At 37.2% G+C, this 23,140-nt stretch overlaps 1 protein-coding gene across 8 annotated transcripts in view; it reads left to right on the top strand.

The window, feature by feature from the left end:
• The window catches only part of LOC105033667 (MLO-like protein 9), a 59,398-nt gene that overhangs the window by 23,946 nt on the left and 12,312 nt on the right, over positions 1-23,140 (top strand). For all 8 annotated transcript variants that reach the window (XM_073256677.1, XM_073256678.1, XM_073256675.1 and 5 more), the window contains 8 exons: positions 529-617; positions 931-1,005; positions 1,083-1,171; positions 2,789-2,838; positions 2,945-2,985; positions 3,071-3,244; positions 3,608-3,643; positions 3,743-3,810. In XM_073256677.1, the coding sequence (XP_073112778.1) occupies positions 529-617; positions 931-1,005; positions 1,083-1,171; positions 2,789-2,838; positions 2,945-2,985; positions 3,071-3,244; positions 3,608-3,643; positions 3,743-3,810 (622 nt within the window). The remainder of the gene's footprint in view (positions 1-528; positions 618-930; positions 1,006-1,082; positions 1,172-2,788; positions 2,839-2,944; positions 2,986-3,070; positions 3,245-3,607; positions 3,644-3,742; positions 3,811-23,140) is intronic.

The following is a 23,140-nucleotide window of genomic DNA, read 5'->3' as shown; positions in this document are numbered from 1 at the left end:
GAAGGGTGGTGGAGGAGGCAATTGAGTCTAGAAGACAGGAAGTGATCTTATATGGTGGAGCACAAGGAAGTTGAGGAAGCAAAATGGTGGTTTGGGGCAGGGTGGTGGTTGGTGGTGTCATGGACTCATGGGGAGGTAAGAAATGGAGATATTTATTCTGTGTTTTTTTGTCCTTTTAAAAGTAGAAAATATGTTACTCAGCAAGGATTGAGGATTCAACTGGGAAAGTGATTGTAACTGGTTGGATTGGTAAATGTCCAAAATGCCAATTCTGCCTTGGCTAAATCAATGGTTAGATTAAAACTACCCAGAATTTTGAAAAATGAAAGTAGTGTTGATTCTGTGGAAGCAAAACATAATTTATATGAATGTCCATAATTAGGTTACTAGGTGGAGTAAAGAATTGAATTATTGTATATTTGTAGTTTTTCCAAATTTATAATCCTTGTTCTTTCTCATGGAGTTTCTAATCCCAGTTCCTTTAGTATTTGACTGTCTTAATGAACTCATCTTGTATACATAATGCAGATCCTTCAAGATTCAGATTTGCTCATGAGACATCTTTTGTGAAGCAGCATACTAGTTTTTGGAATAGAATTCCAATCTTATTATATATTGTAAGTAGACTTTGCTAATTTAACAAAACGTGCTCCTATTTCTTTCACAAATGATGAGAGTTGCTATTTGATATATTCTGACAATTGCACCTACTCTTTGACACGAGATATGATACTTGTTTATTGTTTGGCACTTATATACAATTTCTTTCAACTAATATGAAAAAATGGCCATATTTAAAATTCATATATTACCACATAATTTTTTTCGGCGCTGTATGTCAAATGCCCAACCTTATGTGTATATGCATGTATATGACAATCCATTTGTATGCATATATATGACAATCTCTTTAACTATCAACTTTTGCAGGTAAGCTTCTTTCGACAATTTTTCAGGTCTGTTCGTAAGACAGATTATTTGGCAATGCGTCATGGATTTATCAATGTATGTTTTTTTTTCAACAGCTGTTGGTTAAAAATCTCTTATGTTAAAGACATGTTTAACAATTGGACATTTTGTAGGTTCACTTGGCTCCAGGAAGTAGGTTTAACTTTCAAAAGTATATTAAAAGGTCTCTGGAGGATGACTTTAAGGTGGTTGTGGGAATCAGGTATTAAGATCTCTGAACTTTCTCATTTCTCATTTTGAAGGAAATCACTTGGACTGGTTGTCCTCTATCCAGTCAAAGACTAATTATTTCAGTTGTCTAGATGTCTTGAGCAATTTACTTATGCTCTGCAAAGTATCATAATTTGATGCACAAAATTCTGAGATTTCTTCACAAGTCATCTACTAGAGTTGTAACCCGAAATATTAAATCTTTATTACTGACAGATAACCTTGAAAAACATATAGTTGCATGTGAAGTTCTGGACAACAGAAAAGCTTTACCCTGCCACTAGTTTCTAATAAATAGGCATACTCACACATCACACATATCAATAGAACTGCATGTGACCTTGTAGAGTCAAGATCGGCTTTTCCAAGTATAAGCAACCCCTAAGGTTTTAACTTTCATATACCATGCCCATCTGTCAGGCAAGCAGAGGAGGAGGAAGAAAATGCATGCTATGGTATAGGTCTTTAAAATGCTTAAGGAGTATGGTCTGCTCTGTAATATGCTTTGCACAATTTTGTGAGAAGAAAAAAAGATAAAAGGCTAGCGATCTGAATAAGACTCCAGATTTTGTAACTAGAAGTAGTAAGAGAATAATGCCATCATGTATAAGATGACAAAGCCCATCATTGAGGTGACGCAGCATGAGCCATCCCACAATATTTGGGCCTAGTATAGAGGAGAAAACAACATCCTACTTCTTGCTCTTCAGGACTGGAGCAGAGAGAATCAGCTGATGAAAGAAGTCTCTCACATGCTTTTCCCCTACAAATGAGAGAGATGCACAGATGGTAAAGAGGTAGGGCCTGAATGCTCATCGATGAATCACTAGCCCAATCAGCACTCTTGAATAACCTAGTTTCAAATAATGAACAACTGGCCAACTAAACTAGGAGTAGTAATAACAAACTGGTTCATCACATTTGCTACCATATGCAAGCACACACACTTGCTACCATATGCAAGTACACACATGCATATATGTATGCATATACTTTATAAACATTATGAGAAATTTGTGTAAGGCTTACACTTGCCATTGGTAGAAATTTACATTTTGCTCAATTCAAATTACTGTTGTATATTAAGTGTTCATACTTTATATACATATAAATAGATTTCTGTATAAATACAAAATTATCATTATGTTTACTGCCATGTCAATTGACTCCAGCAACCAGCAGATCAACATTTTATGGTAAAAGATTTGCTTTCTTAAAAAGGTTGCAACACCATGACGCTGTTATAACCAAGGTATGCCATCTCCGTACCGGGCCCTATACCGGTGCCACCATATCACTGTGTCAGTATGCCCGGTACACGGGTTGGTTCAACATACCAAGTGTCAGTATGCCCCTTGTATTGGGTACCAATATTGGACCAATACGTTGCAGTATGCCTTGTACCACCCGATTTGGTGTGGTATGGCATGTCTTGGTTATAACCATTCTAAAGACCTGTGGCAGTTTGAGTTGATGGACATTTTCATCGTGAACGCCATCTTTAATATAAACTATGACTAGAACTGTAGGTGCAATGTTTCTTTCCTTGACGCAGTTGTTGTACCTTTGGCTTCCCTTTCTGAACTTTGTTTTGACTTTTTGTGACCAGTCCTCACTTATGGACTTCTGCTGTAATAGTTCTGCTTCTTAATATTCATGGTAAGTCATAGCTTCATCTTTGCATTTTCACCCAGAAAAAGGAAGATATGTCCATCCACCACAAAACCTCAGACCAATTTATTTGACAGTTTCTTTTTCCCTTCAGGATGGCAAGAACTGTTCTGGGCTTCAATAATTCCTCTAATTGTAAGCCTAATTGGTTATTGAAGCATTGAGATATTCTACTTTTTTTTATATGATTAGTCTTACCATTTTTTGATTTGTCATATAGATAATTTTAGCAGTTGGAACAAAGCTTCAGGCTATTATCACTCAGATGGCAGTTGAAATTCAAGAGAGGCATTCAGTGATTCAAGGAACTCCTCTTGTGCAACTCAGTGACCAACATTTTTGGTTTGCGCGTCCCCAATTAGTTCTGTTTCTCATTCATTTTACGTTGTTTCAGGTTTGAAGGGCATTCCTTTTCTGGCATGTTCTACTAGCACATGAAAACCAAAAAATCATTTGGGTGTCAATTTTTTTCACTTAATTTCAGTCCTATAAACAGTTTTGTTTCCTATCCATGTCATGTTATTTTTGGCACATAGCAAATTTTTTCTTTGCATACCGTACATATGAAATAAAAATTTATATAAATATTTATGACAATAAATTTATTTCACAACCCATTTTTAACCTGTTGACATTATTTTTTCCATCATATATGTTATTTTCTCATGTTTTATTTTGCTGTATGACTTAGCATATTTCATAGTTTGATTAAACAAAGTATTTTTCAAATTAATTTAGTTTTTTTTTATTTATGCAGAATGCATTTCAACTTGCATATTTTTTCTGGATATGGGTAAGACTTCTCACTTCCAGATCTTAATATTTTCTTGTAGTGATATGTTTTTCTTCTTTAAGTGCAATTCAAATAATTGCTTCTTTTTTCTTTGTGAAGTATGAATTTGGGTTAAAATCTTGCTTCCATGAGAATTTTGATCTCATCATTGCCCGAATTTGTCTTGGGTAAGCTTCGAAAACATTGCTCTTTCATTGTGCTAGAAATTTATGTCATCTACAAACTTTATTTCTTTCTCCAATGCTGTGCTGGCGCTGCAAAGGACTTGGTCCAGCTTGCTACCAAAAAAAAAAAAAGGACTTGGTCCAGCAAAGAAATCAATTGATTTTTTGGAGGCGCCTTTGCATTTTGTAGCTTATTTTCAGAAGCATACTTTCTAGCTATGTTCATATTTTCAGAATAAAAGGAAACCTGAATATTGGATAAAATGACTCAATGATAGGTATGTTGTTGAGTACAAAGTGATGGCAGTATGTTTGATCAGAATAACATAAAATAATATAGGAATATACTTGTAGTAGGTCTTTGCATAAATCCAATAACAGGTTACCACCTATTGTCAATGTTATACATTTTAGGACAAACAATTTTAACTATTACCCAAGGTTTGGAAAAATCAAGATGAAATTGGTACCTTGCATGGGTGGATATTGTATGGATTTGTACATGTGCACCATATTGATAAAGGGTATCAACCTAATATGCTTTGACATAGCCACTAGTCTCTTGCAATGGCCTACTTTTGGCCTAGGAAATTGTTCTTGTTTGATCTTTCTCCTGTTTTATTATCTTAAATCTTGATGCTATATTTTGCAAAAAAATATGGTATGAATATTGTTTTATGTATCGCAGTTGTGGTTTTCGATGCGGATAAGGTTTTTTTTATTGTATTTTATGACATAAAATCTCATAATGTAGAACTGAAGGTACACTTAACATGTGTGTTAAGCAAGGTTTTGTGAACTGGTACCATGACTTGTATCAATTAGGTACCAGCCCGATGTTGTACCATGCCGTGTTGACATGGTACCATGATATTGTAGTGGTTCAAGGTAAAAACCTTTTTTATTCTTTTGTTTTCTCAGTTTTTCTTTTTGTTTTAAATTGTGTTAAGCTCTCAAAACTTAGATTTAGGGTCTTATTTTTTATTTTGGTATGTTTCAAATTTTTCTTTAATAGTATCGCCAAGATCCCTTATAACATGTGCATTGTGCAAAATTAATAAATCAAAGAGATAATTTAGAATCTCATCTGGGTCCTCTTGGACTATCTTTGTCACTCATAGACATTGGGATCTTGTTCATAATTAAGACCTAGGACTTGACTCCAACCTAGATGTTGCATCCTCGTGTCCGATGTTCTGTTTGACTTGGATCTCCATCATATCACTGATCCTTTGCTTGATAATAGGCTGGCCATCTCATCTCAGAGAAGATGACTTGGATACCTCTTATCTAGTTGAGCTTGTGAAAGGTAGTAGCCACTTGCATATGAAGACTTAGACGAAGTGTACACCTACGGATTGTATGGTGGCACAACAAAGTTGGATTTGGTATACAATGATGATCTAAAGTATCCACCAGATCATAACATCCAACATTTCTATTATATGTGCTGCATCATCACGCTTCTCCTATTTATTGTTATATCCTCATGGGCTTTATGTCATGCCCTGTAGTCTGCATTTTACATGGCACAAGTGTGAAGAGACTCACTAGTGAATGGCTTTATACAATGTAGCTATGAGCAAGTTTTTAAATTCCGTAGGACGGAGGTGTCTCGGTATCTCCATAGAACAGGATGTCCCACTGTCTCGTCCTGTTCTAACAGCCATCCTGATCATGCATCTTAGTAGATATCCTCGATCTCTCTCCTTTTTTCTTTCTTTTTTTCTTTTCCTTCTTTTATTTCTTTTCTTCTAGCTTCATTTATTTCCTTTTTTTCTTTATTTTCGGCATCCCTTTCTTTTTTTTTCCTTTTTCTTCTTCCTCCTCTTTCCTTTCTTTCTTCTTTCCTTCTTTTTTTTTTCTTCTCCTCCTTTCTTTCATTTTTCTTTTTCTTTCCTTTCACTTTTTTCATTTTTCATCTTCCATTCTTTCTTTCCTCTTTTTTCTTCTTTCCCTACATGGATGGGTTTCGGAGTCCCGACCTCGTCCCGGTCCTATTTTCTCACAAGAACAAATCGGGACAGTTGGGACGCCCTCTATCCGTCGGAACATAAAACCTTGACTATGAGTCATACATAACCCCATCTTATCCACTACCATCATGCTGACCAAATTCATCATCGCTTGAACTATCTTTATCATGACTATCATATCATGGGATGATCTAGGCAACTAATCATCCAAAAGCTCAATTGTCTTAGAATATGAGTGAATTGGTTCCTCATCAATGCTCTCTAATTAATTTTATAATTGTTTTCCCTTTTTTGTGGTCTAAGGGGATGCCTGAGGCATTGCCCTCTTTCCTTTGTTAGCCAAACCTGACTGACTTTGCTGGCTGGCTTGTTTAGATCCACCACCTTGATTGGCTTGTGCACTGTGGTAACCTCTCCTTAGCATCTCCCATTAGCTTAAGGTCTCAAACATAAAGTCTATCTAATCTTGACTGGCTCCTCCCAACCTTTGTTGTTGTTGCTGCACAGCATCTAATGGTTGTTAGTCTAGCAAATTTTGCTCTATCCACTATTTTGAATTTACTCCACTTGATTTGCTACGACACTGGATAGTCTAGGGGATGATCTTGGCTCTTCAAGCCTAGTTAGCTTTGTTGGTTCCCAAGCCAACCAATCATGGGGTCATCTTTAGTATGTATAAGTCATTGTACAATAAGTCATTATACTTTAGTTCTACATCCATGATGCCCACCAATTTGAGCGTACACTGTAGTACACATAATCTAGTGCAGTTAATCGTTTCTAGGCAAGGGTTTCTTTGCTTGCTATGTATGAATGTGAAAGTTGATCGGCTGTCCTTGCAACTATTCAAGGAGATTGTCTATGCAAGGATCCGAATTGCTATCCTCGTGAGGCCTTTGGATGTCTCATCAAAATTAACCATCCTTCAGCTACAAATGCAATCACAAATATTGCATATTAGACACCATTTTTTCATAAAACATTAGTTGAAATCAAGGTTTTATGTCTGGTAGGATGGAGGGGCATCTTGGCCATCTCATCCAGTTGTGAAAAAATAGGATTGGGACAAGGTTAGGACTTCAAAACCCATTCATGCGAGAAGAGAAGAAAGAAGAAAGAAAGAAAGATTAAGAAAGAAAAAAAATGAATGGGAAAAAGAAGAAGAAAAATGAAAGAAAGAAAGGAAGAGAGAGAGAAGAAAAAGAAAGGAAAGAGAGAAAGGAAAAGGAAGAAAAGAAAGGAAGAGATAAGAAAATGAAAGAAAAAGAAAAGAAAAGAAAGGTGAAGAAAAAGAAAGAAAAGAAAAAAGGAAGAGAGACAGAGGATATCTACCGAAATACATGGTCGAGATTGCTATCAGGACGAGATGGGATAGCAGGAATCCCATTCCATGGAGATATCGGGGACATCTCCATCCCATGGGCTTTAAAATCTTGGTTGAAACTATACATGCATTCGTTAAATCAAGGTTTGTCATCTCGGTACTGGACCTTGTATCCATTAAATCCCACTATAGTGTTGGTATGCGGTATGGTATGGTATGTTTGTATCAATACGGGCCGATTCGGCATATCATACATATCGATACAGTATGATACGCCCCATACCGACCGAGGAATGCTGTCTTAAATGCTTTAGTTTGTGAAACACAATATTTATGGCATTATTTTGCATGTTTAACAAGATAAAAGTATTGTTCTCTATAGTGGCATGATCCAGTAGGATCACTAGATTTATTGTCGACCATTTTGGCCACCATAGGTAGTACTAGATATAGTCTAAGAATGAGATCCACTATATCAGAAAGTCAAATCGTATGTTAAACTTCTGAAGGCCATAACTTGGTCATATGATGTGTGATCAAGATGATCATTTTTTAATTGGATAACTTTTTAAGCTATATGATGTGACATTGCCCCTTAAAGAGTAGGGTGCACTGAGTGATCAAGTCCAATTCCATCTTTTGGGCTCAAAAGTAGGCCGGTCAAATTGCAAATTTTTTTCAAAAAAATTTTGATCGACTGTGTCTCCTAATCCAAAACGAATTAGGTGGAGCAACTAAAAGCAAAGTCAATATAAAAGTCAAAATCTACCTCTTGTAGAATTTTAGCTTTTCATATTTAGTTCCACGAGTCATGTCTGTTTTGGGAAGGCTAAGTCTATTAGAATTAGATAAAGAGTCCAACCTGAATTGTACAAAGATAGATCTTGCTAACGATTCAAGTCTCCGGGATATCCTATGGGACATCAGGATGGGATACCTTCCCATATGTTGGGATGGGACCGTCCCACCATCGGCCCAGCTATGTTTTAAATCTTATGGGATGGGGTTGTCCTAGTTTCTTCATAGAGCGGGATGCCGCACTGTCCCAACCCATCCAACCAGTACTCCCGATTATACATCTCGATAGATATCTTTCGTCTCTCTCTCCATCTTCTTTCCTTCTTTTTTTCATTTTCTTCTTTCTTTCCTTTTTTTTCCTTTCTTTTTCTTTTGCCTTCTTTTTTTTCCTTTCCTTTTCTATCCTGTATCCCTTAATTTCTTTTTTTCTTTTTCCTCTTCTTTCTCTTTCCTTTCTTCTTTCCTTCCTCTCTTTCTTTTTTTTCTCCCTTCTTTTCTTTTTCTTCATCTTCTTTCCTTTATTTTTTTTCTTTTCTTCATCTTTCCTTCTTTTCTTTCCTCTTTATTCTTCTCTCCCCACTTGGATGGATTTCAAAGCCCTGACCCCATCTAAGTCTCATTTTCTCACAGAAATTGGATGAGACGGCCAGGATGATCCCCTATAGCATTGGGACTTAAAACCTTGGTCCCAACATCTCAATCTACACGTTTTGAAACATCTCCTATCTCAAGTGTCAGGATGGGGAGGGATGGTGGCACATCCCATTCCATGGGAAGATGAGGAATCAAGATAGTCCTATTCTATGGGATTTAAAATCTTTGATCTCATTATTATAAAAAGAGGTTATTTTTCTCAATTATAAGATATTAATGAAACAAAGGGAACCTAGACCCTACTTTTGCTGTCTTTCTACTTTTTTCTAAAGTTTTTGAGAGACTTAAGTTGAGTTGGTTGTGAGAATTCTTTCTTCTTCCCGATCAGATCAGGTTGGTATCAGAGTGTGGATCTTCTGGGGCTTAGTTTATGGTCCAAATGTCCAAGCGATACATGCAGGTGCTTGAAGTACATCAAAAGATAGCCCAACTCATATGTAGCCCCACCCATCAAGAGCATTTCATAATTGGCGACACTTTCACCACAATCACTAGCAACTCCTGTAGTCCTACGTCTAAAGGCAAGGATCTACCATCTAGTGAGAAGGATAAGTAATTTATAGGCACTCAAAATCACCCTCTTCAACCTTTCAAAGTCAAAGATCGAAATGAGATCTCTATATACGATGGAACTATCAATGCAAAGAAACTGGATAACTGACTGGACCTTAGAGATCTACTTCACTATCTATGGATATACTAGTTCCCGGAGGTAGCTTTTGTCCATCTCAAGCCTTCTAGTGATGCTTTTACTTGGTGGGATCTGGGATTGATATACAAGAAATGATGACATTTCTAATTTGGCATGGAGCAAATCCAAGGGCCTAATCAAGAAGCAATTCTATCCAATCAGCTAAAGAGGATCAATGGATTAAGTGGTAGTACCTACGGCAAAAGTATGATCAATCTATTCATGCTTGCACCAAGTTTTACAAGCAAGCTATCTCACTAGGGATCTCCATCAACAATCATAGTCTTCATAAAATATGTTGGAGTTCTCCAAGAGTATTTAGATGGAGTTGAAGCTCTTCACATTTAAAGACAGCAATGAAGCCAGCATGAAAGCCATGGGAATCAAGGAAAAGAATTGGCTTAGGAAAGACGAGGAAGGGTGATAAGTTCAAGAAATGTGATGAAAAAGCAAGCCAGGAAGAGCAAAGTAAGAAACAAGCCAACATGACTCAAAAATTATTACCACCACTATAGGATTAATAAACATACCAAGGGAAAGTGTTGGAAGCTTCATCCAAGTTGCAGTCGAGATAGAAGACAGGACAAGGATCTGAAGTGAAAAGAAAGATGGTTCTCAATGCGACAGAGGTTGAGGAGCTGTTGGGCCTAAGCTAGTGGATGCATAATTAAGTCTAATGATGAGAAAACTTGAGGCAAACTGATGCAGATCTAGAGGCGTGAGAGAAATTTTCCACTTGGAGATCCAAGTGGAGCAAAGTATCATCACTGCTATTGTAGATCCTAAAAGCTAGAAGAACTTCATTTCTGAAAGTTTGGTTTAAAAACTAGGGTTGCAAACCAAGCCTCATCCATGTCCCTACCCAGTTAATTGGATTCAACTGGATGTGAGCTGAAGATCATTGAGCCATGTACCTTTAAATTCACAGTAACCAAGAGGTATAGTAATGGGATAACTTGAGAACTAGTTCATTTGGATGTCTGCCAAGTTATCCTTGGGAACCCATATCTTTAGGATCAATACATGGTCTTCTATAAATGATGGAGGTAGTATTGACTCGTAAAGGATGAGGAGTTTATGATCAATGCCTCTAAAATACAAGAAAACATAGACCTTGCAAATGCTACATAAGTATTTTTCTATCCTTATTTCTGATTTAACAGGAGCTAAATTTGCTAGACAAGGGGAGTCTTGATTGAAGAGGATCACCAAACTCAATACTTTAGCTATTACAAGTAAGGTTGGATATTGTCCAAGACCGAGATCCATCACATTAGGAAGTTGCATTATATGATAAACTTCTGGAGGTCATTATTTGGTTGTATGATGTTTGATTTGTATGATGTTTGATTGAGATGATCTTTTCTTTTAAATCAGATAAGTTTTCAAGCTCTACAACATGTCGATGCCCCTTGAAGGGTGGTGCATTGTACAGAGCTAGCATGCTCAAATTCCATCATTGAGCCATGAAATGGGATAGTCAAACTGAAATTTACTTTTAATGAAAACTTTGATTTGGCATATCTCCTGCTCCAAAAAGAATTAGGTAGAGCAATTGAAGGTAAAGTTGATGTAGAAATCGAGATCTATCATCTATAGGATTTTAACTTTTTTATGTTTATTTCCATTGCTCATGTCTATTTTATGAAAGCTGAGTCCTATTAGAACTAAAAAAAGAATCTGATCTGAATTGTGTAAGGACAGATCTCACTTTTTTAACTAGAGGCTATGTATCTTAGTTTATTAGGAATCAATGAAAGAAAGCGGGAATTAGACTCTACTTTCGCCATCTCTTACATTTTTCCTATTTTTTTTTGAGAGATTCGAGTTGAGTGGGTTGATGAAATTCTTCCTTCGCTGCCTTCGGATCATTACATCTATTAAATTCAAGTTACCTAATGAATGTGTCAAGCAGCAGTAGTTATGTCAGGCTCTATCTTATAAATTACATTGAACAAGAAAGTTAAAACTTTCTCATCCAAGCCTATTCCTAGGACTTATAGGAAACTTTGGATTATGTTAGGAAGCTTCCAACACACACACAACTACTTATATTAACATTTGGGTGGGCAAGGTTTGTATTTGGATTACCAGCTAGACAAAAATCCTTCCACATTTAGGTATCCCATCTCTTTATGATGTTGATATAATCTTCAGCATGTCACAAATTGACCTATCTAATCTCGGCCTTTGTTGTTATCGTCATATAGTAAAGGAAGTCCATTTAGGGATGCCTCTTGCTACCAGCAGTCCTTAGCATTCGATATAGTAATGTGAGTGCCCTAACTAGTTTCTGGTCGTTTCAAGAACTGCTAGTCTGTTCCTAATTCCTCCACATGGCTTCCCTTCATGCCATGATGGGCATACCTGTTGTCAAACCACTGCGCTTATGAACATAGGCCATAGCCCGACCTTGTTATCAACAAGTCTCTAAGATGTTATGGAGTGTATGGTTGTTAAGAATTGTCACTTATTGTTTTATCTTAAGTTGTACCAAAGGAATAGGAGATCGGGTGTATTCACTATAAATATGGGTACATTACCCATGAATAATAAAAATATTCCATCCTCTTCTTCCTAACATGGTATTAGAGCACGATCCCGATTAGGGTTCATGCTCACGACATCATCTCCACCCTTTCCCTCTTCTTCCACCCTCACGTTCCTCTATCGATTTCACAGCTCGCGGACCTCTCCATGGTTCCGTTGGTCGCGGACTGCTCGTGGACATCTCACGGCTCGCAGACGTCTTTCCCCTCCTGCGCCTGGTCTGATCACCTTCCGATCTCGTGCAAGAACCTGTGCGGTCATCGCTCCCAGTGACTGCGGTCGTGTCTGGTTGCTCTGTCGGCCATGCGCGGCTCCTCCACCAGTCTCTGGCCTGGCATCTATCCGTGGCTTCCTTGCCTTCGACCACTGTCTCCGACATCCGTAGAATTTTGATTAGCCTTCTCCTGTTCTCGCTGTCAGCCTCGAAGGTCCTTGTTGGTGTCTGATCTTTTATAACTCATCTCCATTCGATCGGACTTCTTCATCTGACATGATGGGCGCATAAAAAGCCTCCGTTGTTGCTCATCTGCTTCTATGCGCTAACTGCTGAGTTTTTTTTTTGTCAATATATTTTTTTGTTCTACTGCGATGGCTTCCTCTGCTGATATGAAGCCGTTGACCACCACTCTCAGAACCACCATCAAGCTGATGGGGTCTAACTATCTCCAGTGGTCATGTGCCTTTCGCTTCCTCGTCGGCTCGCAGTGGAAACTTCATCATCTGGATGCAGATCCTCTTAGCCCCAATGACAAAGGATTTACTGAATGGCAGTCGAATAATTATCTTGTTATGACCATGCTTCTCAATAGTATGGAATCTTATGTCAGCTCCAATGTTGTTTTTCTTGGAACAGCAAAGGAGATGTGGGAAGCCCTGTATCAGATGTATTCTGATGACAAGAATGTCTCACGCATCTATGCACTCTATGAGAAAATCTTTATCTAGAAGCAGGATGGCAGATCCATTCATGAATACTTTGCAGATTTGAAAGGGTGCCTGGACGAACTTCAAGTGTATCATCCTCTCTGTGGATATCTCGGTTGCAAAGGCCCAATGAGGAGAATTTTTTGTTGCCAAGTTTCTTTCAAGTCTAGATGACTCGCTCAGCCTAGCCTACTCCGTATTCTTTCCGATCCTGTTCTTCCATCCTTGGTTAGTGCTATGTCTTGTGTACTTCGTGTCAGCCCTTCTCCCTCGGGCAATGACTTATCCGCTGTTAGCGGGGGAACATTCAACACACCTTGCTAGTCGTGGTCGAGGACGTGGGGGTGGTGGATGTGGGCGAGGCTGGCAGAATTTGTGGCCTCCTTGCATTCATTGTGGTCAATAGAATTATCCCCTAATCAATGCTGGCAAAAGTTTGGTGACCGGATACCCCCAGGTCAAGACAAGCAAATTCTAGTTCTGGCCTTGAGGCCAAAGTGGCACACTTACTACAACTGGTGAATCTAAAGATGGATCTCTGACTCTCTCAAAGGCCGAATATGAGCTGCTTCTCAGGTGTACAACATCATCTCTTCATGCTGTCTCCACTACATCAGGTAGTGCTTCTACTGTCATCTAAGGTCATCCTTGGATTCTTGACTCTGGTGCCTCTCACCATATGACAGGTATTCGCTCTCTTTTTTTTTTTTTCTTCACCTGTCATCATCTCCAGCTCCTGTCTCTCTTGCTGATGGATCGCCATCTAAGATTTCTGGCAAGGGTATCGTCAAACCCTCGTCATCTCTTACATTGAATGATGTTTTCTTTGTTCCTCAATTTTTCATTAGTCTTCTTTCAATCAGCGTCTAAAAAAACTCGTGAACATAACTGTTCAGTTACCTTCTTTCCTTCCACTATATTTTTCAGGATCTCCAGACGAGGAAGATGATTGGAGGGCTTGAATCTGACGGTCTATACTACTTCATGCGCCTCCAGTTGCGGCACCAAAGGCTTTGACAGTAGATTCTCCTTTTTTAGGGCATTGTTGGCTTGGGCATCATGCACTGGTTAAGTTATTTCCTTTTGTTTCTATTCCTTCTTCCTGACTCATTTTGAGTGTGAGGCTTGCGAGTTAGGCAAGCACCATCGTGTCTCTTTTCCTATTCGTGAAAATAATAGGAGATTAGCTCCTTTTGATCTAATACACTGATGTTTGGGGTCCTAGTCTTACTACTGCCCTTTTGGGCTTTCGTTATTTTGTCACATTTATTGATGATCATTCAAGAATGACTTGGCTTTTCTTGTTAAAGAATTGTTCGGAAATCTATGATGTGTTTCAAAATTCTATAATGAAGTCAAAATCAATTCTCCTCTATTAAAGTTTTGCATACAGACAATGTATGGAATATGTTCGATCTACTCCACTGATATCCTTTTGTAGCTCTAGGGGCATTATTCATCAGTCTTCGTGTGCTTACACATCTCAGCAGAATGGTGTTGTTGAAAGAAAGAACAGACATCTACTAGAAGTTGCTCGAACAATAATGTCACATATGTCCGTTCCAAAACAATATTGGGGAGATGCTGTTCTAACGGCATGCCACTTAATCAATAGGGTTCCATCATTAGTTTTGTCTAGTAAAAGTCCTTTTTGTTGTTGATATCCATATGTGGAACCATTTCCTCTTCCCCCCAAAATCTTTGGTTGTCTGTTTTGTTCACGCTTTGGGACCGGGTCATGACAAGCTGTCTCCTCGCTCTATACGATGTATCTTTCTTGGCATTCATATAGTCAAAAAGGTTATCGTTGTTATGATCCATCCCAACATCGTCTTTATGTCTCCCCGATGTCATTTTTTTTGAAATAACTCCTTTTCTAAACATTCCATGCCATCGGACACATTGACTCACAACATTCCTCTTCCTTTGCTCCCACCTGAGGATGATGATGCATTTGAGGGTCGCCCTTAAAAGCCTTTGCAGGTGTACACTCGGCGCAATAAGGAACAAGGAGTCAATCAGCCCTTGCCGTCGTCAACCTCTGTTGGAGATCTGCCATTTAATGATGTACCATTAGCTCCTCAGATATCCACTTCTTCCTTTTCCGATTTACATCTTTCTATTGCTGTTCGAAAAGGAAAGCAGACCTCCACTGCTCACCCCATCGCTGATACGGTTTTGTATGACCATGTGAGCTCTTCTTTTCGTACATTTGCCTTGTCTTTATCTTTTGTAGCTATTCCTAACAATTATAGGAAGCTCTCTCTAATCCTAAGTGGAAGGCAGCAATGGATGAAGAAATGGCAGCTCTTGTTTCTCGTGGTACTTGGGATCTTGTCACTCCTCCATCCAGGGTGAAGCCAGTTGCTTGCAGATGGGTGTTCACTGTTAAATATCTACCTGATGGCTCTATTGATAAATAGAAGGCGCGCTTGGTTGCCCAAGGTTTCACACAAACTATGGTGTTGACTACTTTGAGACATTCTCTCCTGTTGCTCGGCTCAACTTTGTTCGGGTTGTTCTTTCACTTGTTGTTAACTTATGCTGCGAGATGTTGCAACTGGATGTTAAAAATGCCTTCTTGTATGGTGATCTACATGAGGAGGTGTATGTGGAGCAACCTCCGGGGTATGTTGCTCAAGGAGAGAGTATGTAGGCTCAAGAAGGCTATTTATGGTCTAAAACAGAGTCCGCACATCTGGTTTGGTAAATTTTGCAAAGTTGTTGGGGCTGTTGGTCTCAGGAGGAGCCATTCTGATCATTCAGTGTTTATTCGGCATAGTTCTACTGGTCTTGTTGTTCTCGTTGTCTATGTCGATGATATTTTACTTATAGGAAGTGACAAAGATGGCATACGTATTGTTCGAGAATATCTGCAGCAACAATTCGCTATTAAGTATTTAGGCCGACCTAAATATTTCTAGGCATTGAGTTTGCATTCAGTAAAAAGAGTGTCTCTTTTCCAGAGAAAATATGTATTAGACTTACTGACAGAGATAGGTCTTCTAGGATGCAAACCTGCTGAAACTCCTATTGTCACTCAACCTGTTTTTTGGAACTTAGAAGCAGAAAATTTCCATGATGTTATCCAGTATCGTAGGTTAGTTGGAAAACTGATCTACCTCACTATTACTCGACCGGACATCTGTTATGCTGTTGGCTTGGTTAGTCAGTTCATGCAACAACCCAAGATGTGTCACTGGGAAGCTGTGATCATAATTCTGAGGTATATTAAGGGATCTCCTAAGAAATGCCTATTGTATCTGCGGCATGTCATCTTCGGGTAGAGACTTTTTCCGATGCAGATTATGCTTGGTCAGTTTCTGATAAAAGGTCCATTTCTGGCTATTGCACATATGTGGGAGGCAAGCTCATTACCTGGCGATGTAAGAAACAGAATGTGGTGGCCAGATCTAGTGCAAAGGCTGAATACCGGGCAATGGCCCATACTGCATGTGAGATTATGTGGCTGAGATCGCTGCTATGTGACTTAGGTGTCTCTCACATAAAGCCAATGAAGATATTTTGTGATAACCAAGCTGCCATTTACATTGCTAACAAGCCAGTCTTTCATGAACGAATGAAGCATATTGAAGTTGATTGCCACTTCGTCCGAGATGTTGTTATGTCAGGAATTGTTGAGACTCCTTATATTGCTACTCAGGAACAGACTACTGATTTGTTTAGCAAACCTTTATATGCTGTTCGATTTTTTTATCTTTGTAACAAGCTGGGCATGTTTGATATATATGCTCCAGCTTGAGGGGGTGTTAAGAATTATTACTTATTGTTTTATCTTAAGTTGTAACAAAGGAATAGGAGACCGGGTGTATTCACTATAAATATGGGTACATTACCCATGAATAATAAAAATATTCCATCCTCTTCTTCCTAAAAATGGTGAAGTTGGTGATTGCTGGCCTAGATCTCTCTTCATTGTGCTTCCTTATCAAAGCTAACACTCATGTGATTGATTATGAATTTCATGGTCTAGGCTACTCTACCACCTGCTTTACCCTTTGGATTTTTGTCAGTCCATTAGAATTAGGTAAATTCAATGGGCGGCACGTGGGATCCAAAAAATGCATGATCTCGTAATCATCAGAATCTCTTTGGTGGCCTTATGCTAGATCCATTATCTGCAATAGCCTGCTACATGCCGGTGCTCCATTGCTTCAATAACCTCCTTCATCGAGCTTAGAATATACTATCTTTCATGAACCTTGTTGGAAGCATAAATTGATTTCTAGAAGAATGTGTTCTTGTCATAATATATCAAAAAATTGATGATGCTTCACCTGCCTGGCCCCATATTATCCTCATACATCATTTTCAACCCATTTGTCCCATTTGCTTTGCTAGGACTCTATTCATTTCTCTAGCTCCTCTCTGATAGCACCAAGTAAGTCATCATCATGTCCTTCAATCCAAGAGGATCAATACCTTGATCGACTCTGTGGATTGTCAATCATGCTTGAATAGTAGGTTTTGGAGGCTGTATTTGGAGGGATGTGGCTGAAGCGGAACCACTTTCTGATTTCTTCTGCATGCCCCTCTTCTTATCCTTTTATAGCATCAAATCAATTCTCTATTACTTTGTGTCCCTCTAGGATAGGCTTGTGGATCCAGGTCACGAATAATCTCTTTATTGCCAATACATCTTTTCCCTTCTTGCAACTGAACTGGCATGAGACCCGCGGCGTAGCGCAGGCCTTAACAAAATAGAAGACAAAGTAAAAAAAAATCCTTCAATTTTTATCATTTGATTCTTGCATGCATGATCCTAAGTTTTTAAAATTTCAGATGATCTATTTTTTTGCTCCAGCACGATTTCTATATATGATATCAAGAAACTGTTATCTCGAATATTATTAGTCTGCTTAGGAAACTCAAATCCATCAGTTATTTCTTACAACATGATTTCTGATGATATTTAATTAATTCTATTTTTACAATTAGAATAAATCACGACATTAGATGTCCAAAAAAAATAACAAAGGGAAAAAATAAAGTATATTCAAAGTATTAATTCAAGCAATGAGAGAAAAATTTTCTTAATAGAATAAATTTATTTTTCACATAATTTCAAGGTTCGTCATACCGAGCCGAACCGCCCGGTACGAGGCGTACCGAGCCGGACGGTACATTATCGGTCCGTTTTGGACTTTTTTTTGAAAAACCTCGAACCATACCGAACCGTTCGGTTCGGTCTGGTTCGTGTCCATACTGTCCAAAATCGGACGGTATGGATCGGTTCGGTACCAGTTCAGTGTGAACCGAACCGTGCCGACATCCCCACATGCAAAAAGTGGGGAGGGGGGAGGGGTGGGGTCGGAGAGCTTTTAAATGATTGAGAGGTGTTAGAGTTCTCTGAGAAGTCTCAGAGAACTCCCGAAGCATATGAAGGTCTCAACGAAACCATTGAGACTCCGAAAAATTAGAAAAAAAAAAAAAAACTTTGTCAAATTGTAGGAGCCATTATACATATTAACTAGCCAGTGATTGGAGCCAAGCATGATCAGTGAGAATGATCCCAAGTATGCTCAAGAATTCATTAACATTATTGAGCGCCGTTGGGACTATCAGATGGGCAGAGATTTGCATCTAGCTGGTAAGTTTGGATTCAAGAATGTTTTAAAATATTTTTTTGAAGCATGAAAATAAAATTGTGCTTAATCAGTCTTGAAATTTATCTGCAGCTTATTACTTGAATCCGAGATTTCAGTATACTATTTCGGAGATAGATATGGATAGCGAGTTTTTTGCTGCTCTTCGCAATGTCATATATAAGATAGTGCCCGATTCAGAAATCGCATCGTTATGTCTGCAAGAGGTATGCTAGTTTAAAACAGATGTAATTATTCAACTGAATTTGATCTGATATATTTATAAATAATAAATATATTTTGTTTCAGACGAAACAGTTTAGAGAGGGATCAGACAGTTTTGGAGTCCCATCAGCTGTCGTAAGCAAAAAGCAGATGAATCCAGATATATTACATGTCAATAATGAGCAATATAGATTGATATGTAATTTTGCTTAATAATATCATCAAATTTGATATGTAATTTTGCTTTTGTAGTTGAATGGTGGATTCATTTTGGAACGTCAGCAGAAAATTTAAGACATATGGCTGTCTGTATTCTTTCTCAGACGGTCTCTGCTAGTGGCTGTGAGCGTAATTGGTCCACTTTCGTCTTTATCCACAGCAAATAGAGAAATCGTCTGGCATAAAAAGCCTCGATGATCTTGTATATGTTCACTATAATCTGAGGTTGAGGCTAAAATGTATTCAGGAGGAAGTTCAGTTGCAGTATACTGATCCGACGCTGGATGATTATGCCGACGAGGATGACGATCCGATCATCGGATGGCTTGCAGATCAGCAGCAGGAGCCAGAGCTTGATGAGCCAGGATCCCCTCCACGACCAGCTAGTGTGGTTGCGAGGGAGATCAGGGTGGATCCAGGGCAATGGGTATAAAAAAATATTCCACATAGGGTTCAGCTGATCAGTCCAGTCTGAGGGGACATAAGAGACTCATTCATCACATGACTCGCTATCCGATACATCTTCTCAGAGATTTGAGCGAGAGATGTGTAGACGATTCTCTCGGTAGCCAACAAGAAGGCATCCATCCTCCCAATCACAGGAAACTCAGTCACAGAGGGGCACAAGGGGGAGAAAGGAAAAGATAGTTGTACGTGCACCACTCTCGAGAGTACAGGAGCTATCTGGTTCAGATACGAACACCAGGGAGAGTGATGATGATACTGGTAGTAGTAGCCATGGATCTGATGATCAGGAAGGAACTAGAGGACAGGAGACCATTTATGAGACAGCCACAGGGTGATATTCTATTCACCGGTGAGTCTTAGTTTACGCATGTTACACAAGATAGGGATCATGGTGGACGAGTCGGTAGAGATGTGGGGAGTCGATTTCATATAGACGATGGGCTCCTAGAAGTCGTCTAGCACATGATGCAGCTGCGGACGATCTTGCACGTGGAGTAGGATCCATGGATGTATCTGGATCATCCTCGCATTATGGATCCTATTATCCATAGCCACCTTATGATCCATATGCATATGGTGCATCCGAAGCATCATCTTCTAGTGGTTACTATCCTATGCAGTCTGGAGCATCTTACGGATCAGATTTTGCTACTGGCATATTTGGATGGGCTCCTCCACAACCGTACCATCATCTTGAGGATACTTCTCAGAGTAAGAATTTTAGCGGGAGGTCTGAGATGTCTTACAATCCAGAGAGGATGCCTTATGGGATGAATATTCGAGAGTATAGTGTAGCTTGGCTAGAGGGTTGGACTGATATCCCTTCAGACTATGTTGATGATCCAGACATCTACGAGCGTCACAGACATCGACAAGAAATTAAATGCAGAGTACATCTTAAGGTTCGTATATCAGTTATTGCGTTTTGTACTTAAATATTTAGATACATTTTAATGCGTATTTTATATATATTTTTTTAGTTTTAAGATGACATAGTTGAAATATAATGTAAATAAATATATGTTTGAAATTTTGGATCAAGAGTCTTTGTACCGCAATCTAACTCCAAATTGAACCCAAATATGTCAATAATATGCAATATAATGCTATATTGAGGTTGTATTTATCAATTATTAACTTCAAAAATTCAAAAAAAAATTTGAAAATCGAAAAAAATATTATGTACCGATATCGGATCGGTACGTCTAGATGTATCGTGTATCGGTACGGTACAGTATCGTACCGTACCGGTCGGCACCGGCACGCCGTCCAGTACCGGTACAGCGAACTTTGCATAATTTTAATTTTATATGTTAATTTTATGCTTAATATGTTTTCAATATATTCCAACAAATTTTTTTCTTATCTTTTAAAACACAACCATACAGTAATTCGATGGAACTTGTTTTCTATAAAATTTTTCTTTTTTCTTATAAAAATTATTCTTTCGCATTTTCTTGAGTCAAAAACTTATCTTTTTCTATTTTTTTCAAATAATATTTTATCGAGACAAGGGAAGAGCTAGATCTAACCGCACCTCCCGTTCCAACCCCATGGATCTAATCTTAGATCTAACCCGTTTCCCACTACATGCCCTCTTATCCTCCCATCTCTACTTCTTGTACCTCCCTTCTGATCCTTGTCCCTCACCTCCACCACTTTCCTTCGTTCTCTCTCTCCTTAAAAAAAATATTAAACCTTAGATCTAAGTCCCTATCGCTCCCCTTGGATCTAATTCTAGATGTAACCTTTAATGTCTTCTATTTTTTCTAGCATGCACTACTTTAATGATGATAAAAAAATAATAAAAATACAATAATAAAAAAATTAATATTTTTGGGAATATATAATTTTGTTCTAAAAAATTATTTGGGTCCTATTTCTACTCTCTGGAAACATATAATCATTCAATGCAAAGTAGTTGGTATTTATCAGTAGCATAACAAACAGCTACATACATCATGCATAAGACATTAAATATCATTTCTATCCCAAACTTCATTTTTGGTTTTAAAATTTTATTTTAAATTAACATCAAGGCAATAATAATTTTTTTAAATTACCAAATAACAATAAAAAATAATCTATAAAAATAATATATTTCAATAAATTTCATTCAAAGGAGGAGAGAGTTACCTCGATCGCTCCAAGCCTCCCACCCAACTGAGATGGATCTAAACTTTGCTATTCAGTTGTTCCGAACCTCCAACCCGATTCATTCCTATGAACCAAAAAAGTAAAGAAAAATAAAAAAAAATATAGGAAAAATCATCGAAAACAAAGGAAGGGTGGAAAAAATAAAAAGCAACACCTTTTTCCGCATAGATTCAAAATTTATTTTTCTACAAATCAAAAGTAATAAAAATAATAACATATTATTGAAATATAATAAAAAGTTAATAATAAAAAAATGACAATGAGATTCACAGTCTTACCTATCAAGTACAATCAATAACTTCATTGTGTTGTATTGAATCTCAAGTTTGTATGTTGATTTAAACAATCCTAGTCTCTTGATAATTTCTTCCAAATTTTTTTTCTGACGAAATTTCAACAATATCTATTTATGTAATTATATTAAAGAGAAAAATTAAATATTTATAGAAAATTTTAAACAACTAATTGAAGATAAATCCTAAATATATTTTAAAATATTTATAGGATGGATGCCCACATTAGGGCTATGAAGCTAGAATCACTAAAAATATCTTGCCAAAAAATGATACTTAACAATGGTACAAGAAATGATGTTTAAAAAAATCAACATTTTAATCCACAGTGCTATGCAGCGGGCTTTACCTAAGTGATGTTTAAAAAATAATAAAATATAATAATAATAATAAAAAATCAATATTTTTTTGAAATATATAACTTATTTTTCAAAAATTTATATTGATCCTATTTGTACTCTCGAGAAACATATAATCATTCAACGTAAAGTAATTGGTACTTAACAGTGGTATAACAAATAGCTACATACATCATGTATAAAACATCAAGTATCATCCTTATCTAGAACTTCATTTTTGGTTTTAAAATTCTATTTAAAGCATCAGGATAGTAATAAATTTTTTAAACTACTAAATGATAGTAAAAAAATAATCTATAAAAAATAACATATTTTAATAAATTTCATTAAGAGGGGGAGAGAGAATTACTTCGACCGCTCGAAATCTCTTATCCAATTGAGATGATCTAAACTTTGCTATTCAGCTACTCCAAGCCTCCCACCAAATTGAGAATTGCGAATGAGAAAAGCAAATGGGAAAAGTAAAGGAAAAACAAGAAAAAACATGCAAAAAATCAATGAAAACAAAGGAAAAAATGAAAAAAAAAAAGAAAAGGCAAGATCTTTTTCCGCATTGATTTAAAATTCATTTTAGTATAGACCAAATGCTATAAAAATAGTAACGTATTCTTGAAATATAATAAAAAATTAATAATCAAAAAAAGACAATGAGATTCACAGTCTTATCTGGTGAGTGTGATCGATAACTTCTTATATTGTATTGAACCTCGATTTTGTATGTTGATTTAAACAATTCTAATTTCTTTCAAATTTTATCTTGACAAAATAATAACATATTCTTGAAATATAATAAAAAATTAATAAAAATAATAATGAGATTCATAGTCTTATCTATTGAGTGCGGTCAATAACTTCATTATGTTGTATTGAACCTCAAATTCGTATATTGATTTAACCAATCCTAGTTTCTTGATAATTTCTTCCAAACTTCTTCCTTAATGAAATTTCAACAATGTCCATTTATGCAATTATAATTAAAAAATTAAATATTTACAAAAAATATAAATAATTAAAAATAAATTTAAATATAGTTTAGAATATTTATAGGATGGACGGTCGTAGTTAGGACTATGAAGCTAAAATTATTAA

This window comes from Elaeis guineensis, chromosome 4, assembly GCF_000442705.2.
Source record: "Elaeis guineensis isolate ETL-2024a chromosome 4, EG11, whole genome shotgun sequence".
Classification (NCBI taxonomy): Eukaryota; Viridiplantae; Streptophyta; class Magnoliopsida; order Arecales; family Arecaceae; genus Elaeis; species Elaeis guineensis.
Note: the sequence above shows the minus strand (reverse complement) of the source record. Positions and strands in the feature narration are given on the sequence as shown.